The sequence below is a fragment of the Myotis lucifugus genome, unplaced genomic scaffold (genome assembly GCF_000147115.1).
Source record: "Myotis lucifugus unplaced genomic scaffold, Myoluc2.0 scaffold_337, whole genome shotgun sequence".
NCBI lineage: Eukaryota > Metazoa > Chordata > Mammalia > Chiroptera > Vespertilionidae > Myotis > Myotis lucifugus.
The window spans coordinates 352,905-378,348 of NW_005871385.1; the positions used below are offsets into that span (position 1 = coordinate 352,905).

The 25,444-nt window shown below is 40.7% G+C and overlaps 1 protein-coding gene across 3 annotated transcripts in view; it reads right to left on the bottom strand.

The window, feature by feature from the left end:
• The window catches only part of DOCK8 (dedicator of cytokinesis 8), a 146,553-nt gene that overhangs the window by 114,828 nt on the left and 6,281 nt on the right, over positions 1-25,444 (bottom strand). For all 3 annotated transcript variants that reach the window (XM_023764567.1, XM_023764565.1, XM_023764566.1), the window contains exons 2-4: positions 17,913-18,088; positions 15,090-15,161; positions 2,510-2,633 (exon numbers count right to left, since the gene is read on the bottom strand). In XM_023764567.1, coding sequence (XP_023620335.1) covers positions 2,510-2,633; positions 15,090-15,161; positions 17,913-18,040 — 324 coding nt within the window. In that variant the 5' untranslated portion in view covers positions 18,041-18,088. The remainder of the gene's footprint in view (positions 1-2,509; positions 2,634-15,089; positions 15,162-17,912; positions 18,089-25,444) is intronic.

Sequence of the window (25,444 nt, forward strand, 5' to 3'; positions counted from 1 at the left end):
TGAGTGTGCTTTATGGGGGTGCTGGTCATTCACCTGCTGTCTCTCAGCTCCAAATTCACCCTTTTATACAACCTGTGATGCTAGGTCTGCATTCGGTAAATCACATTTCTGCTTTACCTGCTGCTCCTTTTAAGTTATGCCAATAGGGGGCGCTACAAGGGGCGCTACAAAGGGCTGGGAGAAGAGACTGGCCCCTTCCGCTTTGCTTACAGTTCTTGCCATGGTGGTGGCAGTAGTTCTAGCCTTGGCTTCTTTTGGCGCTTCCAGAACCATCCTCATCTTACCTCCTTGGAGGTACCAGAACCAGCTGAGCAATTCCACCTCCTAGGAAATCTGAATCCAGACTTCTGGCCTCTATAAGGTCTTTCTTCTGAGATCCTGAGGTACCAGCACTGGCTAGACCACACCCCCTCCTCAGAGATTTGAATCCTAGCTCTGCAGCCCCTCTTCTGAGCTCCTAGGTTCTGATCTCCAGGCTCTTCCCATTCGATCCATGGTTCCTGAGACCAGCAGCATCAGCATCTCCTGGGAAATGCTAATTAGGAATGAAAATTCTCAAGCCCCGCTCCAGACTTAGTGAGTCAGAAACTCTGGAATGGGGCCCAACAATCTGTATTTGAACAGGCCCTTCAGGCCATTCTGAGGAAGCTAAAGTTTGGGAGGCACTGCCTGAGACCCCAGTCCCAGGGCGGTGTGCTGTGGTTTGCAGTAATGACTCCCACATAACTTCAATGTTCCCTTTTGGTCCTCTCAGTCGTCCAAAACCTGTTTAACCAATTCCCTACGTTAAATTTCTTCTGTGGAAATACCTAGTGTGGCTGCCGTCTGACTGATACAAGGAACGATTCACTTTGTCATCGTGTACGGTAAAAACTGAATTTAGTCAAAATTACCACTGAAAAAGTCCCTTCAATCTCCCACAGAGTACAGCACACAGATGTTCTAGGCCTCAGGAAGCCCACCACATTCAGCACTAGAATTGATGGCTGATTCCTCTGTAGAGCTCAGAGTAGGGAGCGGGCAGGACTGGAGAGACTGTTGTTAGAAGAATGGGTGCTATTTAAAAACCCTCCAGTACTATTCAGCAGGGTGAGATGCTTGGGCTAGGACAGCACCTGAAAGCTAAAAATTATACTGGCTTAAGAAGAAGTCCTATGCAAACTTGGACAAATCCCTTCCTATATGTTTTATTTTTCTTAATTAGAAAATGAGCATGTTGGACTAGAGCACTGGTTCAAAATTTATTTTTAATTGTGGTAAAATATACATGACAAAATTTAGTGTTCAGTCAGTAGTGCTAAGTACAGTCACACTGTTGTGCAACCAATCTCCAGAACTCTTTTCATCTTGCAAAACTGAAGCACTTTACCCATGAAACAGTAACTGCCCATTACCCCCTCTCCCAGCCCCTGGCAACCACCATTCTACTTTTGTCTCTATGGATTTGACTACTCCAGGTACCTCGAATAAGTGAAAGTATAGTGTCGGTAATTTTGTGACTGGCTTACTTCACTTATAATGGCTTCGAGGTTTATACATGTTGTGGTGTTTGTCAGAATTTCCCTCCTTTTTAAGATTGAATAATTCATTGTATGTGTATGCCACATTTGTTCATCCATTTATCTGACCATGGATACATGGCTGTTTCCACCTCTGGGCTAGTGTGAATACTGCTGTTATATAAACATTGATGTACAGAGCTGACTTTTAAGCTGTAACTACTCTGTAATAATAATAATAGTAACAACAATAATAACAGTAGCCAATATTTATTGGGACTAAGTGTCAGAAGAGACATGGTTCTAAATGCTTTACACATATTAACTCACTTAATACTCAAACAACTTCATGAGTTAGTTACTATTACCACTCTTGTTTTCCAGGGAAGGAAACGGAAGCCCAGAGTTTAGTTATCCTATCCGAGGTTGCAGAGTTAGATGTGGTAGAATCACAGAGGACCCAGGCAGTGTGCTTCAGTGTGGAGCTTTTAATCCAGTGGTTCTCAACCTTCTGGCCCTTTAAATACAGTTCCTCATGTTGTGACCCAACCATAAAATTATTTTCGTTGCTACTTCATAACTGTAATGTTGCTACTGTTATGAATCATAATGTAATTATCTGATATGCAGGACGGTCTTAGGCGACCCCTGTGAAAGGGTCGCGACCCACAGGTTGAGAACCGCTGTTTTAATCAGTCTGCAGCCTGCCTTAGGGGCACCTCTAGTCTCCACAGGAATGTTATAGGGATAGGGCCCAGTGGCCTCCCCCAGCAAGTAGAGCCCCCCCCCACTTTTATCTATTTTAATTACTGAGCATCTGGGTTTTCATTTGCACACTGATGTCTGTGGCTACAAACAAGTCTGGAAAAAAATCACTGACTCAGATGGTAGAGTTCCTCCTATTCTAACATTCTACGAATTTTGCCTTTTTAGTAGTTACTAAAACCCCACAGCCTGCCGTGGGCAGAGCAGCCAGTAACCTGGTAACCGTGTTTGTTGATAGGAAATACCTGAACTCTGGGTTCACTGCACTCCAAGATTTCTGACTCAAACGTCTGTTTCTGAAGCGTCTTGTGAAAATCTTTTCGGGATCCAATCTTTTTAAAACGGCAAATCTCCGAATTTCCTTGGTGTCTTTATTGTTGTTATTATGGGAGGCGAGAGGAGATAGAGGGAGAGAGAGAGGCAAAATCATTAGATTAAAAATAAAAGTAATGGCTTAAGCATAGACTTGGTGCTGAAAGATCTTGCAAAGAGAGGACCAATTGTAATTCCTCACGTCTAATTATGCGCCAGGCCTAACACAAGGCTCTCTTGTAATGAGACACAAGCTTGCCTCCTGGCTGGCTCCTTATTAAAGGCAGGGATGGCCTGGGAAAATGCCACTTCGGAGGTGCGGTCATTTCAGCTGTGGGGCATTTGGCTCCAAGTTGAAGCTAAACTATGACTCTAGTGTAAGCAGCTGGAATAAATCTAGCAAAGTGCAGAAGCAGCAAATAAAGGTCATTTAAAGATAAAAATAGAGGAAAACATTTAATCTCCATATCAATGTTCTTAAGAATTAAAAAGGCAGGGCATGATTATGAAAAAAATAGAAATAAATGATTTATATACTGAAAATCTTTGCTAGCATTCTCAATCTCCATTAAAATGGTGTTTTGAAAATGTGTATCTGTGGACAGGGTTTAAAATATAATGTCTAGGACAGTGATGGCGAACCTTTTGAGCTCGGCGTGTCAGCATTTTGAAAAACCCTAACTTAACTCTGGTGCCGTGTCACATATAGAAATTTTTTGATATTTGCAACCATAGTAAAACAAAGACTTATATTTTTGATATTTATTTTATATATTTAAATGCCATTTAACAAAGAAAAATCAACCAAAAAAATGAGTTCGCGTGTCACCTCTGACATGCATGTCATAGGTTGGCCATCACTGGTCTAGGACTATCCCTGGGGAAAGAAATCAGACCATAATTTCATAACAAGAAAATCAACAGGTATAAATTGTCAAATAATAACCATAGAAACCAATGTGTATATTCCCCAGTTTTATGACTCAAAGACTTCCTGGAAAACATGCTGCCAAGTCAACAGCGCGAGCACGCACCCATGTTGTTTGATTTCCCACACTGTTAGAAAAACCACCGAGCAAGTTGGCAGAGGAGCACGAACTGGGTTAGTGGCAGATCAAATGGCAGGCAGATAAAGCAGGGGGTGTAGGAGGGCTACTAGCAATGACCCAAATACAGAGTTTATAACTCTTTGGGAGGGGCGAAGTGTTGGGTTATGCGCAGTGGCATACACAGAACAAGTATTCCATGCATTCTAGTTGAGTTAATTAAAGAAAAATGAGACGTCCCAGTGTCATCTGCAGGGAGAATGGAGAATATGACTCTCATTGGATTGTATTATGCTCTAAAGATGAGCTATTTGTTTTGAGTAAAAGGAGACAAGAAATAGCCTAAAAGAGAGCCATGATGAGCTTGGTGACTAGTTCAGGTCACGGTTTACTGTAAACGGCCACCCATTGTCAGTGTCTCCTGGCCACTTACATCGCCTTGACCCAACCTGCACTGACCGGGCTGGGTGAACAACAGGCCAAAATGGGGAACCGAAGACAAACAAACAAGGAAATGAAAAAGGTGTACTCTGAAAAAGGAAATGAGGCTAAATATTTAGAAAGGATTTTAAGAGAAATAGCCAGCATAACTTCTGGTTTGAGATCCCTAAACACCAACACAATAAAGAAACTTTAAAATGTTAATCATATTGCTCATAATCATCAATTAACAAACAGCTTTTTGGAGATCCTGTGCAAACAATTCCTCAGAAGTAGTAACTAATTGTAATTTTTAAGAAAATGATTTTGGTTCCCGTTGCTCTAGGTAGTAGAAGGTAGTAGTAAAAAAGGAGTAGATACAATTGGGACCAAGCTCTATTTTATACTATAATATTGATCTTCTATTTTCTAACACAGATCCTTTGAAAAGAGAGTTTCCCAGGGGATTTCATAAACACGCTAGCTTCTCAAAAGTTATTCTCGCCAATATAAATTTCGGCAGCAATATGTACGTGGGTGCTGGATGGCTGGGCTTTTCTAGAACAGAAAATGAATTTTTGGGACTTTCCCTAAGGGTGAAAAGAAATAGTGTCATATGACCTAATGTTCTGGGGGCAAAAGCCACCCAACTCAGAGAGTGACAAATACAGGCAAGTTTCAAGTTGTATCCTGCTTATACTACCCCAAGTGACAACATGCTAAACCAGTGGAAAAGCCAATTTTAAGGGAAAACCTTCCCCAAGGAATTAACTAATATTAATTCATTCTAAGATGGAAGCAAACTGAATTAAATTCAAACGTCTCACTGTAGTACCTGCCGTTTGCCTTTCTCAGGACTTGTGCACTGCAAAGGGAACTGATGTCAGAGCTCAGTCACAAGCCTCTTCACAGGGAAACCTGTGTGGGCCACCAAAACGAAAGCCAGGAAGCAGCCTCGTTTAAGACCGTAGGTTAAGCCTTGGTAACCAGAACAATATCTGTTTTAGCTTTGTCTCTTGTCTCCAAGAGTGTTTACTTACATGTGTGCAACACACACAGACACACACAGACGCAGACTCACACAATTACAGACTGTGCCTCCATCCATCATCCTCAAGTCGCCTCTCTGTTGCTTCATAAGGTGAGGCATGGGCATAACATGAATTCTAGGATATTTCTCCCAGCTTGAAGATTTTGTGACAGTTCCTACACTATAACTAAAAAAGTCAAATCCAATTTTCTTCTCAAAGTATGCTCAAGTCTGGGGGAAATGAAATTGATTTGCCAATTGTTCTTTTGCTCTTTTATGCAAATAGAGGCTTTCTTTCTTTCTTTTTGTCCTTGGTTTTGTTAGAATGTTTTCTGGAGTTCTTTGCATGGACCCCAAAGACACTGACAAATGAGCATTTAAGACAACAAGTTACAGAATAGTGCTAGACGTTCGTTTCACAATATATACATTCTAATCCTATGTCTATGCCAGGCCTCAGGATTTGGGTATGAAGAGCATTAAGGCTAGTGCATTCTGTAGCTGTGTGTGCGGAACCAGAGCAAACTTTTTCCCTTCCTCATTCTGGATTTAGCATTTATTTCCCCATTTAAAATTTCAGAAAGTTGTGAAGCTCCCTTGTGGCAGTAAGGGTGAGGCCAGCTGGGGAGGAGAGGATTAGGGTTGGCAAGCATGTAAAGATGACTCATTTCAGAAGTGCCCACCACAGAAGGCAGACACCACCACTGGTAGGTAGTGAGACTTCTGGCCGAGTGCCACTGGCGACCAGAGTCCCAGCCTCATGGCTCCACCCAGACAACGAAGCCAAATAAAGCCATGTTCCTGTTGAGCCTAATTGTAGATGAGACGGGGAAGTAGGCCAAGTGGTGGCAAGACTGTCTTCATGCAATGAACACAACCTATTGCTTCTCAAGAGAACTGCATCCCTTTTCTTCAAACACCATGTTACACATTTGGGGACCATCCAAAGACCAAACACATTTTGAGAGCATTCTCTTTAGAGCCAGTGTGGTGGGATAGACAGAACCTGAGGACCTGGTTCAGATGCTGGCTCCTTACCTACTACTGGCTCTGAGACCTTGGGCAAGTGGCTTCATCTCTCAGAACTACAGTCCCCTCAAGTGTAAACTAGGGGGAAACACTGCTTTTTGGAAGGCTTATTGTGAGGACTGGAAAATAATTATGTGCCTCTTCATCTTTCTCTCTTCCCTTTCCCATACCTTTTCCCTTTCTCTTCCCTCCCTTCCTGTACAATGTGGCACTAAAAGCCATCAGAACAAGGTAGCCATCCATGCTGGGGGTGCTGAGGAAGCGCAGAGTGGGAAGCTGAAGACTAAACATTTAAAAGATTTAAAAGGGCTGCCTGGCTTGGAGAATCAGAACCCATAAGGTGTGGGGAGGGCATCCAAACCTGGGGCAGCCTGGCACAGGATAATAGAGCCTGAGTGGAATGAGGAGGGCATGTACCTGGAGGAGAGACCTGCCACAGGTGTCAGGGCCAAGGCAAGGTTCCAAGGGTGTCCCTGTAGAGGAATGGCCTGGCACTCAGTGTCAGGAAAGGCTGAAGAGGGCAAGCCTGGGGCAGGGGTGTCAGATTATGAGGAAGAGGGCAACTGTATGGGGATGGAGGGGTGTTGGCAATGGTTATAGATTGGGAAATTAATCAAGTAAGTAAACATATAAGGACAACAGGAGTCAGACTGTTCACTGTCTGAGAAGCAAGTTAAAACTATAGAGAAAAAGAAAACCGAATGAATATTGTGATGTTGGACTAGGGTAGCACATATTGACATGAACTCATAGCTTTCAGCTCACACAGCTCTATCCGCTAAGAAGACATAGGAAGAGCAACACCTTACTAGCAATGAGCACAGTCAACATCTACATCTTGGCTTCTAAGTACCCTTTCCCACTTAAAGGAATAAGAGCTTTTTGAGAAATGATCGGGGTGAGGAAAAGGAAAGCGTGAGATCAGCCTGGAATATCTTGTGGCAGAAAGCAAGAATGTGATCAGCGACTGCGGGGACATGGAAAAAGGACCTAAGAACCAGCTGAAGAGATTCACACAGGTCACTATGAGGACAATTTGAGCACGAAAGGAAATGATAGAAATTGATTAAAACATAGGAAACTATAACTCCATTTTGATACAAATAAAATGAAAGCTAGTTGAGGAATGGGGCATTTATAATAAACCCCAAAATGGAAGGACTTTCTAAAAAATAACTGGCATGTCATGTCAAGATCATGGAAAGTCAAGGAACTACTGAGAAACTATCTGTCCCTGAGTAAACAGGACTAAAGACGTGTAAAACCTAACGCAATTCATGACTTTAAACTGGATTCTTTCGCTCTAATGGGCCTTCGATTGTAATAATGTATCAATACTGATTTTTTGAATGTGATGGTTTTATAGTAATTATGAAGGAAAATGTCCTTGTTTGTAAGAATTACACACTGAAGTATTCAGGGGTAATGAATGGAGAATTAGGTCAGCAATTTACTCTCAAGTGGTTTGGGGGAAGAGAGGCGAAGGTCTTTGTACTATACTTGCAAGTTTTCTGTAAATTTGAGATCATCTCAAAATAAAAGGAAAATAATATATGTTAGGTGTCAGGCATTGAAATGAAAACTGGTAGTCGGTCCTATTTACCAACCATGCGTTGATTGTGCAGCTCCTATGAGTGTAGGAGAGACCTCTGAACAATCCACTCTACCTCCCAGTCCCCTAATCTCATCTTTGGCTTGGTTGGTGGCTACCAATGCCTGACTGGTTTAGGGTACAACAGCCCCACCCCTTGACTCAGAGAGGGACAGTTGGGCAACTTTGGTGTGTGATCCTTGCAGAGCACCCTGTGGATCAGGCCAAGAATTTATTGCACTACCATCTTGGTTGGTACTTCTCTATCTTGCTTCCCCCACTCCCTTACAGGCTTCTTCTAAGGAGCAGGCTCTTGAAAATCACACGCACCCAAAACCCTGTCTCTGGCTTAGCGTCTCAGAAATCTCACCAGCTCAATAAATGAGATTATTTTTAAAATAAAAAACAATACAATCACATGCGATACCAATGCATGTATTATAGGTCTAAAGACTCATATTTTATGGATATCCTGAGTTTAAAGCCTTCTAACACCTTATTGCTGCTGGACTGTATTATTTTTATACTAGAGGCCCAGTGCACAATATTCGTGCACTGGTAGAGTCCCTAGCGGCTGCTGGCCTTCTCCTGGCTGCCTGCCGCTGCAGCTGCCAGGGGGGGGGGGGAGGAGAGGGGGGGCTGCAGGCTGTTGTCCAGCCCCACCCCCTCGTTGAATTCCCAGACAAACTCCCGGTCGAGGGGACAATTTGCATACTATGCTTTTATATAGGATGGGATATTTAATTTCATATCAAAAAACAAAAGTAGAACTCTGAAAAGTGCTCATTTTAAGACTCCACTTGTAGACTTCTCTGTGCTCCCCACCCCCCAAACAACAACAATGACAACACCAGAATGAAACTATTATCCTGATTAAACCTATTCCATTCCACCCCTTCCAGGGAGTCTTTGTGGATTTCCTTTCCCAGATGTGCTGCTAAAACCACAGATTTTGGGATTCCAATTTTCTGACGTCTTAGTAGCAATGGTTCCCAATGAGGGTAAATAGTATTTCTTTCCCCTTTTGATTGTCGCAATGACTGGATTGTGTTACTATATTTCATATTCTGCATGCATGGGGCATCAAACGTTATGAAGGATCACTCCAAATTCAGCATCCAACACATCTATCAAATGTCCTGTTGGACATTTATGGAGGTGGGAAAACCAGTCTGTAAATATCTGAGCCAAGGCCCTCTAGCATCTTGCAAATAAATATAAAGTATTTTTGTACTTTGTTTTCCAGGAAAACCACTACCATGTAAATGAAGGGGAGATTAAACTTTGTGCTGATTCGAGTTCTGCCACGAGTTTTCCCCCATTTTAGAAAACCACATTTCTGACAGCAGCAATGCTGTTTGTGGTAGTTGAATCACCCATACAACACACTTGCCGCAGTCTGTTTTTGTAGGTGTTATTTTTCACAATGATTCTTCCTGCAAGTGCCAACAGCTATGTTATTTGTGTTCTCTGGTGCAGTTGTGCCCAAGCATCTATGTATTTGCATGCATGCTATTTTAGATATTATGTTCCTTTTATCTGCCCTCTATATAACATTAGGGACATTTTATTGACTTCTGAAAACAAGAAAGCTTGTGGGTTACAAAGGTAGTATTATAAAATACTTGTTACAGAAAGATGGTGTTAGGTCTGATAGATCTGAGAACACTTGCCTTAGAGCACCACAATATGGATACTTGCTTGTTAAAGTTTCATTCATTCTTCCATTCAACAAATGTTTATTAAAGTATCTCCTGAGAATAAGGCACCAAAGAGGATGCAGAGAGGAAGACACAAGAAGACCTGCTCTAAAGGAGTCCCTGTGCTCAGTGAAGTGATAGTTTAGTGAGAAAGATCACATATTTAGCAGGGGAGATAAAACTTTAGTCAAGTAACTAGAATGTAATGCTGAGTATGACAAAAGCTTCTAAGACAGCGATTCTCAACCTGTGGGTCTCGACCTCTTTGGGGGTTGAACGACCCTTTCACCGGGGTCGCCTAAGACCATCGGAAAACACATATATAATTACATATTGTTTTTGTGATTAATCACTATGCTTTAATTACGTTCAATTTGTAACAATGAAAATACATCCTGCATATCAGATATTTACATTACGATTCATAACAGTAGCAAAATTACAGTTATGAAGTAGCAACGAAAATAATTTTATGGTTGGGGGTCACCACAACATGAGGAACTGTATTAAAGGGTCATGGCATTAGGAAGGTAGAGAACCACTGTTCTAAGAGAAATACAAGCAACATGCTTTGAAATTGCAGAGAAGGGAAGGCTTTGTGAAAGCCGTGGCCTTTGAAGTGGGCTTTAGCGGGTGTGGCTTTGAGGGGACAAGGAGTCTGCACATACTAGTAACAGGTCAAGAGAGTGGCTCAGTGATACCTGCAGCTGGGCTGCTCTTTGTAACTGCATGGGCTGACAAGCCTGGCTTGCTTTCCACACATTTAGAAAGCTAATAGCTAAACACCTTGACAGCCAGCACAACAAATGCATGTCATAATAAGCAATTGTTGATCGGGGAGACATTCTGATGGTGTTTGGGGAGTAACTGAATTATATGCACTGATGTGTTTGAATTTTAATTGTTTACCAGTTCACTGGGAGTAAAATATGGCATAATAAAACAGATGATACCCCATTCCTTGATATCCCAACTTTCCTTGAGTATGACCTTCCTCCCAAACAACCTTAATCACCTAAGATGAAAGGCAAAGTATAAGGACTTTTATGATGCTGCTCATAGCACTCATGCAATGTTTCACTGTCGCTATGGATAATACACCAAGAATAAACAGCATGCAAATAAGTTTAATTACTTAAGAGTTTGACTCTCCTCCATCAAACACATTCTTCAGTTAATCACTTTAGCTCATTTAGAGAAAATGACAGAGGATATAATGCTTAAAGTGTTTAATGTCACCCAAAGGATGCCAGCAAACATTAATCCATACAAAATTATCAAAATATCTGAAAGTAAGATGGGATAAACAAGTAACCAGGGCACCGTTCTAATCATTCGATCAACGATCATTTTCAAAAATCCTAAAGAGAAAAACTTTTTTTTTTGAGCAAGGACACCAAACTTGCTCTATCCATGAAAGATAGAGTGGAATTCATTCAAGGCATCTTCCAGTGTAAGAAACACAAACATTTCAAGTAGAAAAATATATTTACCCCACCCCCAAGAGATTATGTATTTGATGTTTCCATATAGTTTAATCTTTCTCTATTAAGTTAAAAAGAAAATCTGAAACGTCCTCTACCCTTCATGGGCAGTACTATTTGTCTGATTTAAGGGTCTCAATTATAGAACTTGAGTGGCAAACGCTCTATAGAATTATGAGAGTGGGAGGGAACAGAAGTGGCCATAACTCCACTCCTTTGCCCCCTAAGTGGGATTCAAAGCCATTATCACAGACAGCAAGAACATAAAAGACTAACCCCAGATATCACAGAGAAATGTAATATCAGCAAGGAGATAATTGGGGAATAAAGGCGCTAACTAAATCAGTGTTTGACTGCATGGTTATGGATGACAAAGATATATCGATAGAAGGCGAACCGGCTTCATTAAGCATGGCTCTTTAGAGGAAGGGAGTTTCTCCCTCTCTGGTGCATTAAAATACATGGGATAGAGTTTTGGGTTCATTCCTTTGAAATACTAACATAAGTGCTTTTTCTGAAGTCTTCAGAAAATCTTATTTCACTTGAGAGGAATATTTTAGATGAGTTGAATTGGAACTAGGTAAGCTCTAAAGTATAAACCTTATGATATTCCGAATCTTATCTTTATTCCACTTTATTACATCCTATATAATAAAAGGTTAATATGCAAATTGTCCCCTCGACCCGGAGTTTGTCCAGGAGTTTGACCAGGGGGCATGGTTGGCCAACCGCCTGAGGCTCCACCCCCCAGCCAGGTCTGCCCCCAATCGACCTCCCTACCCCGATCAGGGGCAGGCTGGCCGGCCAACCTACTGCATCCCCTCCCCGAGGCCAGCCCGGCCGGCCCTGATCGGGGCAGGCTGGCATGAATTCGTGCACTGGACCTCTAGTGAATATTTAAACTATAGTGCCTATGATGTGACATCTACCCTGGATCATTGAATTAAGCTTTAACAACACTGAGTTGTCCCTTGTTTTTTTCCTTTTCATATAACATCTTACTAATTGGTCTAATATACATAATTTGTCAATTGGGCAAGAACAAATAAATCTTATTCTGTAACACTATTTAGTAAGTATCATAAATAGTAACTAATATTTATGGAATAATTGCCATATGCCAAAAATCTTCTAAGTGCTTTACATGTTACTTTATTTTTTGCATACAACAAAAGTTTATGAGGCAGGTACTATTCTAATGTCTATTTCCTAACGAGAAGATTGAGGTACAAAGAAATAATTTGTCTTAGTCACTCAGCTAGCAAGAGGCGGAACCATGACTTGAGTTCATTTACTCTTGCTCCAGAGAAGCCACCATTCTAACAAATAGTATTATAATTTGATTTAATTTTTATAGACGATTATCTGTCTATAGTGAAACTGAGTGATTTCTGTTTTCTCCTTTTATTTCCTTGTGCAGCAATCTCTAAAATTTCTACAATGAGCACTCTAAAGAGTCATTTTTTCTTTTAAGTTTGTACAAGATAGAGAAAAGAAATATTCCAATGGGAATTACCATGAAATTCAGCTTCATGAATAAAATGAGCAGGAATGAAAAAGTGCAATGTCCTAAACAGCAAATAAAACCCAAATGAAGTGAAATGGACTTTTCCATTTATCATTTCTTAGATTTTTTTTCAGGACCTTAATATTGGAAAGTATCTCTAATTATAACATATAAAAACTTGAGGAAAAACTTGTCCTGAAATCTTTTATTTATTACCAGCAAAGCATAATCTTATTTTATTGCCTGGCAAACTTGGTTTTCAATTCCCATTACAACAGATGATGGATTAACATCTAACTTTCTCTTAATTACTTTATAGAAGCGAAGCTTTCTCTTTTTCAGCTATTAAAAATACTATGCATACTGACATGACTTCAAAAAACACCAGCACAAATTCAATGGCACACTTCCAGGAACTAGATAAAACCCAACCTCCAAAGTCTTTCATCATTTATCCCATAGAGCAGTAATTCTTACTGACGTATAGGCAATGGAGGGTATCAGAACTTGAAGTCAGTCATCCCCCCTTATCCGAGGGGCATACTTTCTAAGAACCCCAGTGGATGCCTGAAACCTCAGACAGTACCAAACCCTATATATACTATGTTCTTTCCTATACATGCATACTTATGATACAGTTTAATTTATAAATTAATTAACAATAACGAATAATAAAATAGAACAATTACAACAATATACTACAGTAAAAGTTCTGTGAGTGTGCTCCCTCTCTCTCCTAATATTGTACTATACTCACCCTTCTTGTGATGATGTGAGATGACATAATGCCTGCGTGATGAGATGAAGGGGGGTGAATGATGTAGGCATTGTGACGGAGCATTAGGCTACTCTGAGGGTATCACAAGCATTTCCATGAGTTGATCTGATAACCAAGATGGTGGCTACTAAGTGACTAACGTATGGGGAGCGTATACAGCGTGGAGACGCTGGACAAAGGATGGTTCACATCCAGGCCTGGAGCAGGGCATTGCAAAGTGGTGAGCCACTTAAAACTTATGAATTATTTCTGCAACTTGCCACTTAATATTTGTGGACAAGTGATTCACTGCTGGTGACTGAAACTGCAGAAAGCACAAGTGCAGAAGGCAAAACTGCAGGTGAAAAAGGACTGTTGCCACAGGTTCTCTGATGTTTCTCTAGTAGGGCACCCCCCGACCCCCAATCTGCAGAATGTTGTCCAGGTCGGTGGCATGGAGACATAAAGATCAGGACAATGTCACAAAATACTTGTTTAACCCAGGAGAGAGTGGCTTTTTGACTAAAAGGCTAGCAACAGTTTATTTCTTGGTCACTAATTTAAATATCATCTTTGAATCTCAGGCCAAGTTTCAATTCATTTATTTACCCCCCTTCCCCCATCCCAGGAATTCATCAGAATGGAAACAAAACAGAGACTCTATTCTTCGTTTTTGAAATGTAACTTTTTCCTTCAGTAGGTGAATAGAAAAGCTGTTGTAAATCCATGTAGTGCAATATTAGTCAGCAAAAAAAGAAATTGGCTATCAAGCCACAAAAAAAGATGGAGAAACAAGGCCAGACTATGGAGACAATAAAAAGATAAGTGGTTGCTAGGGAGGGCTGACTAAGTGGAGCACAGGGGATTTTTAGACTATTCTGTATGACTCTATAATGGCAGATACATGTCATTATTCACTTGTCAATACCATAAAATATAGAACACACACACAAAAATGAGCCCTTATGTAAACTATGGACTTTAGTTATTATTCATTTATCAATATTGGCTCAACAATTGCACGAAATGAACCACACTTAAGATCCATCCAAGAAAGGATAAATCTATCAGAGATAGCTACAAAAAGTAAAAGAGATTTTATCTGACCTTTAATCCTTAGGAAGGGTCTAGTACAGTGGTTCTCAACCTTCCTAATGCCGCGACCCTTTAATACGGTTCCTCATATTATGGTGACCCCCAATTTCATTGTTACAAATTGAACAGAATTAAAGCATAGTGATTAATCACAAAAACAATATGTAATCATATATGTGTTTTCCGATGGTCTTAGGCGACCCCTGTGAAAGGGTCATTCGACCCCCAAAGGGGTCGTGACCCACAGGTTGAGAACCGCTGATCTAGTAGGCAGGTGAGGGGAGGGAGGGCATGCCCAGAGGGGAAACAAGAGCAAGGGGGTAGAGGTGGACTAGTGAGGAAGAGAGGCAGGCCCAGAGAAAGGAAATGACTCCAGGACTTAAGGAAAGTGAGTTTTAATAGACAGAATGAGACTAGGTTATTAAAGTCCCTGAGAAGCAAGCAGATGAAGTTTATATCTGACTTAGTAGGCAGTAGGGAGCCTTAGCAGGTGTCTGAGCAGGGGAGTAATACAAGATACAGTCAATCCTCATTACTCATGAATTTTGTATTTGCAAATTTGCATATTCATTAAAATTTATTGAAACCCCCAAATCAATATTCATGATCATTTTGGGACATGTGCAAAAAATTTTAAAAAATAAAATTTAAACCCAAGATGCTAATAATAGGAGAAACTATTGGGAGATCGGGGCCAGGGGATACATGAGAACTGTCAGTACTTTCTACCCAATTTTTCTGTAAACCTCAAAGTGCTCTTGAAAGAAATCTATGAATTAAAAAAACAATTAAAAAGCTAAAAATAAAAAACAAATCAATATGTAAAGAGAGAGAGAGAAAAAAAAAGAACTTACTTTTGGTTTAAAATTAGCCACTCCCGAACATAGGTCTGAACACAGTCCTTGACATGAGGGTCCAGTTCAACCCTAATGAGATGGGTAATAAAATAAAAACATGTTGTTACTGTGCAAAAACAACAAAGCAAGGCCTTATCATAACTACGGAGAGAGCAGCACGGTTTCAAATCCATGTCAAATGAGAATGCTTGGGGCAATCCTTACCCAGTCATTCCAAGTGAATTCCTCAAGCAATAACATTTTTACTTTGATGAAAGATATGTTGGCATTTTATGCTTTGTGGGTTTTCTTTGTTACAGAGAATTGTGTTCAACCATACTTATCCCTAAAGGCATTCTGACACAAGACATGTAGAACTAGCTGTAATCACATACAAAACAGGAAAAATAAGTATAAGTACCATTTTTACAGAGGGCATAGTTTTTGTTCACGTGTAACCTTGTTAGAACATGCATGTCTTTCTTTTTGAAAGCCATGGAGAACAGTGTTCTTATGCTTTGAGAAGCTCACAGAAAAAAGGAGACATATGTACTACCTACTATTTGTAATACTTTAAACAATAAAATAAAATTTAAAAAGTAAAAAAAGAAGTTGACAGACACTGGCTTTGATTGGTGATCATTGATTGGGGTGGGTCTTACACGTCACGAGAGATACTCTTCAAATGCTCCAGAGTCTTGAAATCAGAAATAATTAATTTCCCACAGCAACAAAGTTGTTTTGCTATTTCCCCCAATGTTTTGGTATTAGAGATAAGTAAGTCCAAGTACTGCAAGTTTTAATTTTCTTGTTTGTAAAAAGGAGATAGGAACAGTACTTACTGTGTAGGCTTGCTGTTAGTATCAGATGAAGTATTCTAAACATTAGCCACATGGTCCCTGGGCTCTGCGTGTCTATATCTAAGCCCCACCCCTTATCAGCTATGTGACCTTGGGCCAGTCACTCAACCCTTCTGTGCCCCAGTTTCTTCACCTTAAATTGGCGATATTAACAGTGGAGCGTGTCCTTTAGAGAGCTGTGATGAAGTTTAAATAAGTTAGCATGTGAAGTGCTTAGAAGAGTGTCTAGCACATAAGACCTACAGATGATAGTTCATACTTAAGTACCATTTACTCTGCATTAGGCACTGATGTAATCACCTTAAAGGTAGTAATTCAGTTAATTTTCTATCAGCCCCCACAGGACAGGTGCTATCATTATTCTCATTTTGCAGAAAAATGAGGTGAGAAGGATCTGGCTTAAAGTCACCCAGGAGGTGGTAGAGCAGGGGCCGGAACCCAGGCAGCTCACCTTTGGAGAGCAGGCTTATAATGACCACCGATCACTGCTCAACACAGAGTCTCTGGGCTAGGCACAGGGGGCTCAACAGGATCAGCTGTTGACTCTGATGATGACCATGGTACCTTGTTGGGCTTTAATGACACAGAAGTCTTTGAGGCAAGGATTGAAATAGTACCGGTTGTTTTCAAGTCATCAGACAGACAGTGTTAGCTATAAATTTCAGTAACAAGGTAGTATTACACTAAAAAATAAGGCTAAGAAAAATATTACCTCCTCTATCAAATCTCAAGAAATAAAAATCCTCCTACCCCTAAAGTATTTTAAACAGGTTCTTCCAAGATCCCAACTCACTTGAAGATAATTAACCATAAATTTTACACAAAGAAATCAAATTAAATGATTCTCCTAAGAGTAAAAATAATAGACACTACCTACGTTAAAGTCAAACCTGAATAGAAGGACTGATCCTTAGGGGAAAATGTTTCCAAAGGATCACGGAGTTTTTATTTTGTGGGAAGTGAGTATTTTCAAAACATTAAGAACTGAGCATGTGGTCAGCTCTATGCGAATGAGAACTAGCTAAACAACAGAGCAAAGGGTAAAAAATACCATGTCACTGTTCACTGTCATCCAACTTCCTTAAACTGTAATAAAATGAAATCCAAACTAGAATCAGAATAGCCCAGAGTAATGAGGGCAGGGGCCATGTTTCATGATCTTCTTTCTGGGACTTTTTGGGGAAGAGGAGGAGGTTGAAAATGTCCAGGAGGATGTGAATGTTAACTTTGTTTTGAAAATGAATGCAAATCAAAGTTCATCCAAAATCTCCAAAGAGACATTGCTTTTTACACTACAGAAGTAACAAGTTTCATTTAGATAGAATTCCATTGTTTGATAACAAGAGCTAACGCCCATACCTATAAACACATAGACTAACCCACTGTGGAAACTCAAGCCCTAAACAGCTATTCACATATTCACTCAACAAAGCTTTCTCCATTGCTTTTCCACTTGACAAAAGTTTCTTCAAGGGAAGGGAAATTTGCCTTATTCATCTTTTTATCCCACTGCCCAACACATAGTAGATGCTCAACAAATGTGGGTCCAACTTATGTTTATAACTTGATTCAGTCATTAACCAATTAAAATGCTTCTTAATGGAAGTTTAAAAAAATTTATGAAAAATCTTGACATATTTACAAATGGAGAAACTGAGGCTTCCTGGGGTCACATGACCCGCCCAAGGTCACTGAGCTGACTCCAGATCCCGCACTCTTCACCTCTGATGGAGCATTCTGTTTTGTCCCACTGCACCCCTTTAACTGGCTGAGCTCTTACATGACTTTTCAAAGCCTCTGGTCAAACCAACTCAAAACCTGTCTACATGTAGGTCTTTGGGTTATCGTAGTCATCCTGCACATCTCAACAGAGCTGAGTAATTTAGTTTATTTTTAAAAGAAGTCCAAAATTAGAGCACCTTTCCCCTTACCAAGAACAGGCCAGTCACAATCCCATGGACAGTTTAAGAAAACGATTTACCCTTCCTCCGGCAAAGAGGGCTGCAAAGTCCGACATTCCTTTGGCGTGAACACCACATCCAAGTTGTCTTCCGTGAAGTCTCCCAGCTCCTGGGCCAGCTCCACATCCAGGTTGTTCAGGTGTGTCATCAGAAGTCCTTCGAAGTCCACCGGCTCCACTGGGTCATAAAACTGAGGCTGCAGGGGCAGGGAAAAGGAAAAGGAGGTTCCCTCTCGGTTTTCAGATAGAAGCACTAAGACAACAGTAGGTGTTGGTCCCCCTACCCCTTTCCACTCAGTACAAGTGCTTTACTCTTAGCTCAGAGGAGCTGTCACACACAGAGGCAGCGATATGGAAAAGAAACGCAGCTCGGAGAGTCGAGTCAGAACACGGTGAGTAATTAAAATCATACCCCAAGGCAGAATTTTTCTCTGCTTAATTGCACCTTGATGAGAAATCCTGAGGAGATCCAAAATGAGATCATAAGGCTTTGCTGCGTTTTTACAATTTCTCCTGCAAACACTCTCTGAGGCCATACAGTGAAGTAGAAAAGAGGCAATTTTCCAGAAATGCAGGCAAACTCAACAACATTCCTTTGACTATTTCAGCATGGTGTTTCCTTTGGCCTGGGTTATCCTCTACATGGGTTCTTGAAACCCTGCGCTCACAATCACAGCCCACAGGGAACCAGACTTGGGGGCTGAAACATTCCCAAGGCAGTGACTTCCAGACGCTGCTGGCTGACTGTGCTGGTCGGCGAGACATTTTCACTGCCTGCTGTTGAATGAGCAAAACTACGGGCAATGGGCTGAGGTTTCATATAGCTACTGTACTTGCTTTAAAATGATGGCGTTTTTGCTCTTCACTCATGTCTTTCCACAGGGGAGAGGATAAAAGAAGTGATAGAAGTGGTGGTGATAAAAAATAATTTTCTTTAGTTGATAAAATAAAAAGTTGGCAATTCAACAAATATATATTCTTGTCTGTGAAGTCCAAAGACTTAGGAACCACTGCCTTAAGGGAGTAAAAGAATCACTTAGATCAGTAGATTTGTGTAATAATAATAATAATAATAATAATAATAATACAATAGCAGCTCTATGGTGTTCATTTATGGCAGACTATCTGGAGTCATCTGCCCAAGGAAGTACTGTTCTCTACCTCTGACCCCCTCTCTGTAGACGAACAAAACAAACACCCCAGATTCTTGACTTGTACTACCTCGATATGAAACAGGGACAGATCCAAAGGAAGTGCTAATAAAACCGGTTTTTCATCGCCCTGACACTGTCCATCAGACTAGATGTATGGGTTCCAAGCTGGAGAGGAGGAAAAGAGTGTTATTGAAGAGGCAAAAAGAAACAAGGTAAGAGAATGTAAATGGGTCTTGCCCTGTCCCTCCCCACCCCTGTTGTCCCTGTTGGTGGGGGAGACATGAATGACATGCTGGGGAGTGAGGACAAAGCTGAGAATTGAGCAGCTTTTTGCCCTCCTTTTTGTCTGAGATGCTTCAAGGTGGAGGACTTACACAAAGCCAGAAGGGGCAGAAGGGGCAGCAGAGAAGGCAACAGACATCCTTCAATAGAACACAGAGCGAAGACTCTCTCCCTAGCTCCCCCTGGCTCTCACGTGGTGTGAGAGAGGACAAGGAAGTTTCTCTTGCTTCTAATTGGAAGGGACTTTGGAGGTCAGCTAAGGAGACAGCCATAGTCCTTATAGGCTGCCTCTCAAAATGAAGCGACAGGGACCAGCAGGGCGCAGGGAGCCAGTCATCAGCCTATGCAGGAGCCAGGTGGGGACAGAGTTTGCAGAAAAACATTGTTGACCTCAGCCAGAGGGAACCACAGGCATCATCTATGCACGCAACAAAAAAGCCTACTGCAAACCTACGTAAGACCAACCTCAATAGGGAAAGTGAACTTTCCCACTCCTCACCACAACCAGCAGACTTATATTTGAAGTGAAGAAATTAGACTTACATTTGAAGTGAAGAAAACTGCATTTATTGCACACCCAACCTTATTAGTGTGAAGTTTATACCTATTCAACTAACAATTATTGAGTGCTAACTATGTGTCGAAAAATAGGGCTAGGTCATTATTTACATTATCCCATTTAATTCTCACTAGAACTCTATAAGGTACACACTTTTATTATTCCCATTTTACAGATGAGGACAGTAAAGGCTAGAGATGTAATAATTTGCACATGGTTACACAGCTGGGAAGTAGCCCATCTGCAATTCAAACCTAGGCAGGTTCATGTTCTTAACCACTATTATTTTATTTTCTCTTGTGGGCTTTTCAGGAAATGTGTATTTCCAGAAATAATTAAAACACAAGACAAGAGTAAGTGTGTTTGGGAGTAAAAAATATACATTTACTACTACCCACAAGTCCATTCGGAGTTTCTCATGAGATTGGCTGCTTAAAATGAACAACAGTAAGTTAATTAATTAAAGAAGTAATAAATGTAAATTTAATATAAAGAATATCAATTACTCAAGCAGAGGCACTGTAAATATATACTTAGAATTATAGTGAGGCACAATTAGAAGCAATGTGATTCTAGCACTAATACCTAGTAAGCAGAAGCTTCCATAGAGAATGGCATTTGTGTGCAATCATCAAAGAGAAAAAAATTCAGTGTCATATCCCTGAAATTCAAAGCCACATCTGATGAAAACCTGGCTGAGAGCAGCTCCTATTATCTCTAAGAACCAAGGAGAAAGGGTGGCTGAGTCCCTTATTCAGCAATTATCTGCTGAGCATCTACTGAACACAAGCCACTGGGTTGGGCATCAGGGACACAGAAGAGGAGTACAGGGAGATCCTCTCATGCATGTTTCCATCGCTCTTTAGTCAACAACCATGAGGTGGTACCGTTTGTCACATTTGCACGTATAAATCACTATCTTTGAAGGGAAAAGCTATGATTAAAAAAAAAGTATCACCATTGAGCACTACTTGTGTGACAATGTGCCCAGTGCTATATGCACAACTGATCATAAAGTCATAACCTCCTGAGGTCTGAATAGGTTTCACGACTAAATAGACTGTGAACACAAACCACAATGATAGCACTATTGAGTATGGTTCTAGTACTGCACACAAGCAGGTATTTAAGTCTCCTCTACCCTTTCCATACTAAAACTAATAAGGGAGGAAGCTGTTCATTGTAAATGTGATGTAAACTAGGCTTGCCACTGGCAAGTGGGTGGAGAGCCCGATTAAGGTTAACAAGGCCTCCACGCAAGTTGTTCCTCTTGCAAATTCAAATAATAACTGGGAACCAAAATAGATTTTTCTTTCTAAACTATTTGAGATCTTAATCTCAATAGTAGGATTTATTGTGAGGCAATCAACACATATGTACAAATACATACAGTATGCCTATTTAGCGGTAAGCAAAGGGAGAAAATAAATACTGGAGAGTGTTACAACGGTGCTGCATTTTATTGGGGGCTGAAGTTTGGGGATGGGTTGGGGAGTTGATCTAAGGTCAATCCCTAGGGCAGGACTTGGGCTCTTGGGGGCTTAAAAGCCAAACATGAAAATTGCCGTATTTTTCCATGTATAAGACACCCCCCATGTTCAAGATGGGCTCCCCCCTCCCACTTTTCCAGCCCAAAATTAAGAAATCAATATTCTAAACATTTTGCTGGTTTTCCTCTTAAGGCCTTCTTCTTTTTTGGCATCTTAAGGAGTTGTTCTTCCTGTTTTCTCCACTGTCTGATCATACACTCAGTGGGAGGAGGTCCAAACTGTCTCTCTGCAGCTCTATTTCCATGCTTTTTTTCATAGCTGATTACATTCAGTTTGAACTTTGCAGAGTAAGACAATCACTTACCAGTATTTATATATTTTTTGACATGTTTATGGGCTCAGAATGCTCTGGTCCCTCTCCACTTCCACCTCCAATTGTGGCATCAGCTGATGTCAGTAACAACAAGGCTCATGATTAGAGGAAGCCTAATTGACAAGGTATGGGCAGCTACGCACCCATGCAGCTCCCTCCTTGGCTGACTTCTGTGTATAAGATGCCCCTCGATTTCCAGTCTAACGATGTTAGAAAAAAATAGCATCTTATACACGGAAAAATGTGATAACTATTTTGTTTTTTCTGCTTATTGAGCCTCCTAAGTCAGTGGACACCCAAGACTAGTTTAAATGTTAGAATCCAAAGTAATTTCAAAGTCATCTTATACCATGCATGATCATATTGTGTCTATCATTTGTTAAAATGATATAAGAAAAAAACCCAAATAATCATAATAAAAACAAAACACCCTCTAAAAATGAAAATAATTAAGAATACAAATGATCCTAAATCAGGCTTTACCTATAGCGATGGCTTTCTGCTGTGTCAACTTGGCTAGGCTGAACTACATTCCCCGAATTCCCTTCCTAGTATGTTGCCAGACAGGGTGAGCTACAAGAGTTTCCTCTTTCCAGGGATGGAGGACGGAAGGGAGGCTGCAGCTATTTGTAGCAAACACACACATTCTACTGAAACAATCAACCTGTGCTACCGTGAAAGAATATTACCAAATTACAGTCCCTAATCAGTTGACCCTAAATTAATCAAAATGGAGATTATCCTGGGTGGTCTAAATACATTGGATACTTTTTCAAAGTGGGCGGGGGCCCTCTCAAAGTTCAGCTCATGCCCTGCAGTTTCAGCTTTCTGGTGATCTTGCCTTCCTGACAGTTCTGGGGAATTAGCCAGTCACCACCAATGTAGCCAATTCCCCGTAATCAATTCTTTAATATACATACAGATGCAGCTCCTACTGGGTCCGCTGCTCTAGCCGAACCTGGATTAATACACCTACTTTCATTCCTTCAATAAATACTCACTGGAATCCTACAGCAGTCCTGCACTAGGCTGAAAGAACAAAGTCACTGCCCTGAAGCAATTTTCAATACTTCTCTTGTGCAGACTTTCTTTCTAGCTACTTTTTTCAGAGGCCTGGTCATCAGAATACAAGATATACACAGAAAGATTTTAAATACCTTAAAAGTTTAAATTATTCACAGCTATTTAAGGAAGTTTGAGCTTTTCCTTGCCCCCTAATGCACATCAAAGGCTAGCTGGCCTTCTTTATGTCCTCTTTTGAAACGTATCTATTTAGATCCATTGCCCATTTTTTGATTGGGTTGTTTATCTTCCTTTTGTTAAGTTGTATGAGTTCCCTGTAAATGTTGGAGATTAAACCCTTATCGGTGATAACATTGGCAAATATGTTCTCCCATGCAGTGGGCTTTCTTGTTGTTTTGTTGATGGTTTCTTTTGCTGTTCAGAAGCTTTTTATTTTGCTGTAGTCCCATTTGTTTATTTTCTCTTTAATTTCCATTGCCCTAAGAGCTATATCAGTGAAGATATTGCTTTGGCATATGTCTGAGATTTTGCTGCCTGTGGATTCCTCTAAGATTTTTATTGTTTCCCATCATGTTTAAGTCCTTTATCCATTTTGAGTTTATTTTTGTGTATGGTGTAAATTGGTGGTCTAGTTTCATTGTTTTGCATGTATCTGTCCAATTTTCCCAACACCATTTATTGAAGAAACTGTCTTGACTTCATTGTATGTTCTTGCCTTTTTTGTCAAATATTAATTGAGCATATTGGTTCAGGTCGATTTCTGGGTTCTCTATTCTATTCCATTGGTCTATATGTCTGTTCTTGTGCTAGTACCAGGCAGTTTTGAGAACAGTGGCTTTGTAATACAGCTTGATATCTGGTATTGAGATCCCTCTTACTTTGTCCTTCTTTCTCATGATCGCTGCAGCTATTCAGGGTCTTTTTTTTTTTTTATCAAAACGACAATGTGGTACCATCTCACACCTATTAGAATGGCTATCATCAACAAATCAACAAATGATAAGTGCTGGCAAGGATGTGGAGAAAAAGGAACCCTCGTGCACTGCTGGTGGGAATGCAGACTGGTGCAGCCACTGTGGAGAACAGTATGGAGTTTCCTCAAAAAACTGAAAATGGAAATCCCATTTGACCCAGTGATCCCACTTCTAGGAATATATTCCAAGAAACCAGAAACACCAATCAGAAAGGATATATGCACCCCTATGTTCACAGCAGCACAATTTATTATAGCTAAGCTTTGGAAACAGCCTAAGTGCTCATCAGCAGATGAGTGGATTAAAAAACAGTGGTACATCTACAAAATGGAATACTACGCTTCGGTAAACAAGATGGAATTCTTACCATTTGCAACAGCATGGATGGTACTGGAGAGCATTATGCTAAGTGAAATAAGCCAGGCAGAGAAAGATAAATATCACATAATCTCACTCTGTGGAATACAATGAACAACATAAACTGATGAACAAAAATAAATCCAGAGACAGAGAAGCATCAATCAAACCGTTAAACTTCAGAGGGAAGGTAGGGGAGGGTGGGAGTAAGGGGGAGAGATGAACCAAAGGACTTGTATGCATGCATATAAGCCTAACCAATGGTCATAGACACTAGGGCGGTGAGGGCATGAGTTGGGGGCTGGGGGGCATTGGGAAGATAAGGACACATATGTAATACCTTAATCAATAAAGAGAGAAAAAAAAGAAAGAAAGATAAACAGAGGCTAAATGGCCTGACCCAAATCACAGGAGTAATCACAAAGGACCTGGCTGGGTCCCTTGTTTTAGCACTGGGAGGCTTCCTGGTGCTCTGTGTGGGCTGGAAGGAGAAATGATGTCTTCAGGTACACTGGCTATTTATACTCTCATGAATGTTTATCTTCATGGAGGGTGTTCTCAAATCAGGCTATTCATGAGAGACAAGACGTGTCAAAGTCACCTGAGCCCTAGCCGGTTTGACTAAGTGGATAAATTGTTGGCTCATGTGCTGAAGGGTTACAGGTTTGATTCCGGTCAAGGGCATGTATCTTGGTTGCAGACTTGATCCCCAACCTTCTCTCTTTCTCTGTCTCTCCCCATCCCTTCTACTATCTCTAAAAATCAATGGAAAAATACCTTCGGGTGAGGATTAACAACAACAAAAAGTCACCGGAGACCTCCATATTGCCAAATTTAAAGGTCCTGGTTTATCTACACTACTGGACACAGTTAATCAGTTCCTCTTTCTTGAAATACTTGTCCTAGTGTGTCTCAGCTTCTAAAAGTCCATATACCAAGAAACCACTCGGTCCCAAGCAAATTGAGATGATTAGTCACTCTCCCTTTGAGACACTTTTTCTAGGTTCTCCTCCCCATACACAGTGCCTTCAGGTTCAGTTCTAAAAACATCTTCTCTTCTCAATCTACATTCATGCCCAGATGATCTCATCCACTCCCATGGCTCTAAATACCTTTTTTGTTTTTTATATTACAAATTTATATCTGCAGTTTCAACCTTTGGCTTGAAATCCAGGTTGACTTTTCCAATTATATCTCAACATCACCACTTGGTGATCTAATAGGCCTATCAAACATAACAAATTTAAAACAAACTCTTAATTTCCCTGCCAATCTGCTTTCCCATATCTTCCAAGTCTTCTCGTCTCAGCAAATGGCAATTCCATTCCACGGGCTGTTGAG